Source organism: Argentina silus, assembly GCF_951799395.1.
Source record: "Argentina silus genome assembly, chromosome: X".
NCBI classification, from domain to species: domain Eukaryota; kingdom Metazoa; phylum Chordata; class Actinopteri; order Argentiniformes; family Argentinidae; genus Argentina; species Argentina silus.
The window spans coordinates 31599373-31607552 of NC_139653.1; the positions used below are offsets into that span (position 1 = coordinate 31599373).

Consider the following 8180-nt stretch of genomic DNA (forward strand, 5'->3'; position numbering starts at 1 on the left):
AGATTGATGGCTGTAATTGCAGCAAAAGGTGGCTCTACAAAGTATTTAATCAGGGGACTGATGACTTTTCCAAACCTGTTATTCTCGTTTTTCATTTTTTATACATTTTCAGAACTGTCAACTTTTTTTTTTAATGGGTTTTGATTTCAGGCTGTACGACAAATATAGTAACTATTTCAAAGGGGTATGATGACTTTCTATAGGCACTGTATATGTAGTGTAGCTAGCTTACTTACCGGCAGCAAAAACATGTTACCTTAAGAATAAGCAAATGACAACTAAAGCCTTTATTAGAGGTATATGTAAAACGTTCTGTACTTTGCCTTGATGCAATGACAGACATTAAAGCGTAAGACATTATTGTTGGTCACAACATGAATTGAAGAACCACTCGACACAGCACTATCACCATTCCGGAGATAGGGATATTGACAAGCGTCGTTCCTAAACATGGTGTGCCGATTACTGTGGGACGTCACGTGAAACTCAAGAATACATACAGTCGGTACTTCCAGGTAGTTCCTTTGTTACATCATGACCAGGCCTGTCATGGTCAAGGTAGCCGAAGTCGACGTTTACAGACTTTTCTGTGCGCCGTGGAAGCACCGCACTCACCTCGCATAGGCAGCTCATATCTACCTGGGTCCCTGCAGCCATACAATGTTGCTCAATCCAGACTTTTGAAGATTTCGGTACACACCTGTATATCCTAGTGCCACCCGGAAAGTTATTATAGCAATTATAAGAAATAGGCTCAGTTCTTTAAATAAAGTCCTTATTCTGTGTCTATGCTAGTTAGATTTAGCTACCGTTGGCCCATCGTCAGAAACTGTAAACGTTTTTAGTTGCTGTGAACCTAATAATAATAAAAAATTAGAACATTGTATATGTTGTAGGTCTGTTTTGTTATTGTAGGCCCTCCGCAACCAAAAAAGTTGATTTCAATCGTTTTTTTCTGGTGACTAACATTTTATTGGACGCCACAAAGTTTCACAACCTATGGACCACGAATATACCACGAAACCTGGGGAATGTTGTCTGCAAATGGGTAAGACTTTGGCAGCATCCGATCTCAGTGAAAGAGTCCATAGTAAGAGAAGAATGAACGATACAAAGGGAATCATGGGGGTTAACATTACTGACATTACTTACTGACTAGTGTTGAGTCTGAAAATTGCTAACAGAGTTTTGATCATAATTTATTTTCCTCATTACAACTGTGAGTCTGGAAAACACTGACCACTTGCTAGCAAACAAAAACGATAATTCACCACACTCTTGCAGCTTGGTAAGATTTATATTAAATATTTCTTGTTTAAGGTCAGCGTCAATTGAAGATGCCTATTTTAAGATAAAAATATGATGATAGTGCTGTCAAGTCTGCCAACTAGGCTATAGCACAACCAAAACCAACAGTCATAAATCTAGCTATATGTATAGGTTATCTCTGATACTGCACTAGTGGTCAAACAGACCTCAAGTCGGCGTTTGTTACGAACATTCTGAACTCTCCTATTGTAACAATTACACCACACTCACAGTCAGCCTTAATATCCAATCTGGCTACATCCAGTCTGAGCTCATGGACCTAGGTATGGAAGATGGCTGCAGATGTTCTGGTTTTGGATCCTTTACAAGGAAAATATATATTGTGTTGATGTAGGAAAGGATTGGTGGGTGACTTTCAGCTCAACTGAAGCTGAATCACTAGCTAAAGCTTCCTGGTGGATTTCACTACAATATTTATTTCTGTGAGTTCTTAGCGTAAATATGTGAGAATAGTTACAGGTGAACACTTTCACTTGTTAATCAGACTTGAAGATGCTCATTAAAAGCACTCATGTTGAAGAGGTAAGGGGGCATGGGAATATATTTGCCCTGAATTCTCAGCATTCCTAAAGGCAGACAGGACAGAGAGTCCCTGACCTCCACATGCACACACACACACACACACACACACACACACAGACAACCAGCACCCACAGCAACACACATCTGTCACTTACAGTTATTCTCACGTATTTCAGTGATGTCATGTTAGTAAGCTGTGCTATGACAAATGGCATGGCACACGTGCATTCACATGCATATTACCAGAGACACATAAATACATGCACACACAAAGACCATACCCTCTTTCTACTCTCTGCTGCAGCTGTCTCTATCACCTAGACCTGTCCTCTCACCCCGCCGACCAGACCCACACGCCTGGGTCACCACAGGTCAGTTAAAACAGGCTGCTCTCCTGCAGCTTCCCAGAGCACTGACACTGACCAGATTCAAGCACAGACACTACCTCTCCTTCCCCCACATCTTCTACCATCAGGAATGTGTCTCTACATGTTGGCCTAACTAATTACATTTCTAATTAAATGTCATGCCTGTCTTTCAACAATAAGCACTGCATAGAAGATATACTCTCCATTTGAGGAAATCTAATTTGTTAATAGTAATGAGAATATATGAATATGAGAATATATTCACTTCCATATAGTACAATGTTATTCATACTGAAGCAACTGTTGACACAGTCGACCTTTGGGATAAGGTGATGCCTCATTCTTGTGAGCAGTTGAAGACTTCAAAATATCTATAATGGCAAAGAAACTCAACCCTGGCTGTAACTCAGGATGCTTTTAGTGCGTGCTGAAAATAGACTCATCTCCCAGTAATCTTACACTGCCATTTTCTTTGGAGATCTACTCTCCATACATCAAGCTCATATTCTATTTCCTCACTGTCCCGCTATTCGACCTATGAGACACCAAGGGCCATTGACCCTATGCTCCCTCTCTAGGGAGCACAGGGTATAATTAACTGCTAAAGGCAGGGTGCCTCTGGGACAATAAAACTGGGAATTAATATTGAGCAAGCATGATTATTCCACAAGGCAATAGATCCATAATTATTTGTTTATTCACTCAACTCACACCGTGTAATGTCTTGTCCTGTTTCTTAGTTTATGTTTGTCTTTGTTTCATGTTATTCATTTATTGTTTCCTGTTTATTTTTGTGTTACTCACCTTATCTTTCGTTTCAGACATTTCGCTACCTGCTCTTGTGTGTTTCCCGACTGTGTGATTGTTGACCCCGCCCTGATTGGTTTCACCTGTCCCTCATCATCCTTCCCTGTGTATTTAGTCTGTGTGTTCCCCTGTCTCTGTGCCAGTTCGTCTTTGTACCTTTGTGTCATATGTCCCAGCAATTTTCCTAGTTTTAAGTATTTCTGGTTTTTGATCTGCAATTGGTTTTCTGACTTTGCTTTTTTGCCTACCCCTTACTAGATTATCTGCATACTCTTTGACTTCCTATCTGTGTACCGAACCCTGTTCTTTTGGATTTAAGTTTTTGTCTCTGAGTCGTGCAGTTGAGTCCTCTGCCTGTGTACTACAGTCATTACACACCCTCTGACTCCCATGTATAATAGGTCAGCTGTGGAGTTTCCATCTAATTCATTCCAAATCAGACACAATGCTGTAACTTAAAACAACTATTTATGTAGAGAACTGGTCCATTGTTTTGTGTCTTTCACTGGTTCACAGAATAGCTCTTACCTGCCCTAAAACCATGTAAAGAAACAATGTATGATGGGAGCATGAAAGCATGAAAGCTTTTTTGCCCATACATCCCTCCACATGACAAATGCTACAGCTGAAGGGCTCATGACCCAATCATTATTCACAGTGAGCAGTCTGTGGCAGCATCATCAAACTTGCCCTCCTCAATGTGTATCAGCAACAAGTCAACAGTGAGATGGGGATGTGGTTCGCTTCACCATTTGTTTAGCATCTGCATAAGTGTTGAGTCATCCTATTCACCCTCACATATACCAAATGTTTTATGATTGAGAATAAAAAACCCTCACCCGTCAGCGGAAATTATGTGATACGTGTGATGATTCACCTGAGACCCTCTACTGTTCTCTCAGCTACTTTTGGAGCATAAACTGTCTTATCAAACCAGAAGAGAGAAACTAGCATTGGAGTTTTTTCAAACAAAACCTTTTGTTCAAAAATTTCAATGAGAGCCCTAATGCCCACTGTCCCCCATTACTGATTATTTCCTTTCATATTGATTTTATAGCTACATAATCTCCTTACAGCAGACACACTTTCAGGAAAGGTCCTGTGCAGAGCAGCAGAAGGGTCCATACACAGCATGCCTGGCACTGTAGTAGTAAAAACAATGACTTAACTACAGAACAGACTGAAATAACTCTTCCTGTCTGTCCCTTGGTTCCCCAGACTTCCTGTTTGGCCAAGCTAAAACCCTGCTGAAGCTGGGCTTTCTGCCCTGTGCTCTCACTCTGTTGCTCTGTCCAGGTCCAGCCCTTGGGTCACTGAGCACTGCCCCAGCCAGTTTCATTCTGCTCACACCAGACAGCAATGTGCACAGCCACAAGGAGTAGGAGAAACAGGGAGGTAGAGCTAAAAGGAGAGGGAGCGGGGTGGACAGAGAGTGGAATTAGGGGAAAGGTGAACCAAGACAGAAATAGAGAGTTACAGATTGAGAGTAACCAAAATAACACACAATAACCGAAGATGACAGGGGACGAGAAAGAGGTGGTGAGCCAGAGAGAAAGAAAGAGAAAGAGAGAGTTGTATGAAGGAAACTGCCCATAGTACAGATGCTTCCGGCTGGTTTCTGGTCATGCAGTTATAGTACTGTACTGTTGAGGGGGGAACAAGGAGTGTGTGCCACAATGTGCAACACTGGCTATACATTTTTCAAATGCTTTTTGAGGGGTTTGCATACCAAAAGACACTAGATAAGGTAGCTTTCAGCAACTTTAGTTTTACTTTGATGAGTTTTCATCTGTGGTGGGGAGAAGTGGTGTGTCATTCCTCCCTCAAACCAATGCAAAATCAGCCACCAGCCCAAATGGAATGAATGCTTGAATTGAATGGGTTGCACTTCAGGAGATCAATCACCACAAGGAAAGAAAGTCCTGCTCATGTCCATCAGTGGAGAGAAGTATACAGACTGGAGAGTTGGATGGTTTGATTCTAAGCAGCATTCCCCAAGGGTTCCTGTCTACCTGGAGATAACTCATTGGTTTTAATATGTAATGTTTGCATGCCAAAAGAGACAATGCAGTTCATCATTATCAGCTCAGCCGGGTAAGTAGGGGAGAACACAAGGCTGCTGCCATGAACTGTCCAAGATGGACAGTCTGGACAGTGAAGATAATACATAAATTGCACCACCCTTTGGAAATAGTGCAAAAGTGCAAAACGTTGTGAATTTAACTTGAAAGCCCTTTTCAGATGGACCCATTTAATTTTGTTGTATCTCTTGAATGTCATTGATTAGGAGGGGAGAGGAATCACACATCCTGGTTTGAATCCAGCTGGCACGGACACACAAAGCAGACACAAGCACAAAGCTCCTGGCTGTAGCGGTATGGCTTTCCAACAGGACAACATGCTCGTCTGCCAGATAGCCCTGTGCAGCACTGTAGAGGCCACACTAGAGTCCATCTGCAATTTATGTACACATCCTCAATATTGTTATTATTGCTCATCCCGATAGCAGTAACATACATTTTCAGCTACAGTGGCAGAGGAGTCCCTGATTAATTCCTGGATGGGCCAGATAGAATTGTGGTGTCTGAGAGGAGGTTGCGATTTATTTCAACACCACACATGACTAACATACTGTAGGTCACCTTCAGGAGAACAATAGAGGGCCACTTAAGTGATGGTTTCATCTAACAAATTACATAATATGATGGCTCTTTCATTTGTGGAGACCCTGGGCCTCTGGCCTCCCTGAGTCAGACACTCTTCATTAGGGCACAACAATGGCAATGAGAAAGACACAAAGAAGGACTCTGGCACTCAGACGATTAACCACAGGGCTCCGCTCCATCTTCCACACTCGCACTCGTATTACTTCTCTAACTCTATGCCTCAATTACATACTCTGTCTATTTCTATAAATTGTTGAGATAAGACCATATCTCTGTCCATACATTTTGGTTTTCCCCAAGGATTTGTATTCCTCAGTGATGTGTTCTCTTCTCACTTCCTGAAAATTAAATTCCTCAGCGACATTCTGGATTGTCTCTCTTCCAGTACTGTATATTTCTCTTTCTTTTTCCTTGCCTGGCCTTTTCCACTTTGAGCTCCCCTGGTAAGTGAGAGGAGACAATACACCACACAGCACACTGAGCTGCCCAATTACCCCCTCCTGCATCTGCCTGGAACAACTCTGCCATTTGGATCAACAGCATTCAGCATTCTGAGATCGAGTGCCCCTGTGGTATGTGTGTTTGTGTGTGTGTGTGTGTGTGTGTGTGTGTGTGTGTGTGTGTGTGTGTGTGTGTGTGTGTGTGTGTGTGTGTGTGTTTTGAGAGATAGAGAGGATGAAATGAAGAGAGATTTTGTATTCTAATTCTAATCCCAGGATAGTCAATGCCAAATGTATGAGCTATTGCAAAAGTCTTGTTCATCTCAAGTTAAAATATCTGTATATCTTTGTTTAAAAAGCAGTCTTTATTTATCTGCATCAGCCTAAATGTCATACATCATTAATAAACATGTACCCCATGCGCTGAAAGCTCAGCTTTTAGAAGTAGGACAGGTTGTGATGGTCTTCAGCAGGTTCATCCTTTTTTTTCTTAAAAGCCTTGGAGCTCATATCTCCCTGCCACCTGCTTTTATGTCAGTTCACTTTCCAAACCTTAACTGAAGTGACAGTGATTATAAATACTCTTGAGGCTGGGATGGACAAACTCCTCTCCCAAATTATGATAGATAACTTATGTGAAAATTATAATTACTACACATGAATCAAATGCAGAACCTTGGAGGGATCCCTAAGATAAACCACTTGCTGTTAGCATTTTTTATTTCTTTCCTTGAGGCACACAGTGACGGGCTAATAGCAGAGTGGTGTACCACAGTATGTGTGCAAACGTTTTGAGTTAATCAGAGGGCAGGAGCAACTCAGCTTCTTAAACCAGTAGAGAGAGACATGCTGAGCTCGCAGGAGCACAGTGTCCTCAGAGCTTCCCTTTACGCCCCAACAGCACACATGTGCAAAACAAGCCTTGTCCACTTGTCCAGTAAACTAATCAATGTTTCTAGGCACAGTGCAGAGTTGACACCCCATGCTGCTAGTGTTTGGGCAGGAGGCCCTATTTTCAACGGTCCAATGTGTAGACGGACAGCAGAGAGAGGGCTCTAAAGCCACATCAGGGGGCAGGAATGTGTCAAAAAATCAGAGCTTGGAATTATAGTGAACTCTAAATGATTGCAGACATCTCTTTCAGGTTCCCTGTGAATACAACTTTAAGAGTCTTCTCAAATGTACAATACATTTGTTGAGACGATAAGCAGGGTAAGAAAACATTTGACAGTCTGTGGTAATGAGTTGAGGAGAGGCAACTGATGGTAGAGCCTATAGGCTAATGTAAACAGAGAAAAGGTGGACTGACTTACCCCCGACAAACTGGATGCCCCCCGCCACACGTCCGATGGTGCGGGAGATGAGGTCAGAGATACAGCAACCCATGAGAGCAGTGAGGGCCACCAGGAGCAGCAGGCCACAGCCCATGCCTGTCACCACTGTACAAATCCTCCACTCCAGGCTGGGGATCCCCTGGAAGGAGGCGTAGCGCCCACACTGCTCCAGCATTACTGTGGCCTGTCTCTCCTCATCCCTCACCGGGTAAGAGCAGCGTCGGAAGGTGCCAAAGGACACCTGCTTGTCCATCTGTGAGCCCAGCAGCCAGTAGGGCATGAAGAAGCCAACGCAGGAGGCAGCAGCGCACAGGAGGGAGAGCAGAGCCCATACAACACCTGCACATGTCAGGCTTGACGCCATGGTAAACAGTCAAATGTTTCTCAGTAAAAGTTACAGAACTAACAGCAGTCTTGTGAGTATTTTAGCCTATTTAGCAGTTGAGCCTATTTTGTATGCACTCCACACATCTACCACCATGACTCTCCCCATCTCAGTGTCTGCTGTCCCCTGTGAAGAAAGAGAGAGTGAGGGTCAGCATGATTAATTTTACTTGAACTAGGCAAGCTATTATACAGTGACCAAAATGCAAGGCATCACACTATGTCATTCAGCATCTATTTCCTCAAACACAAATTCATGCTGCTGTATGGGCAAAATGTTGCCAAGCAGTGTACAAGAGAGCATCAACACTATGGGCTATGGAGCACAAA

The 8180-nt window shown here is 42.9% G+C and overlaps 1 protein-coding gene across 1 annotated transcript in view; it reads right to left on the reverse strand.

Moving 5' to 3' along the window:
• The window catches only part of LOC310822621 (LHFPL tetraspan subfamily member 6 protein), a 50801-nt gene extending 42943 nt beyond the window's left edge, over window positions 1–7858 (reverse strand). The window contains exon 1 of the mRNA XM_083695023.1: window positions 7446–7858. Coding sequence (XP_083551149.1) covers window positions 7446–7830 — 385 coding nt within the window. The 5' untranslated portion in view covers window positions 7831–7858. The remainder of the gene's footprint in view (window positions 1–7445) is intronic.
• Window positions 7859–8180: the final 322 nt, after the last annotated feature.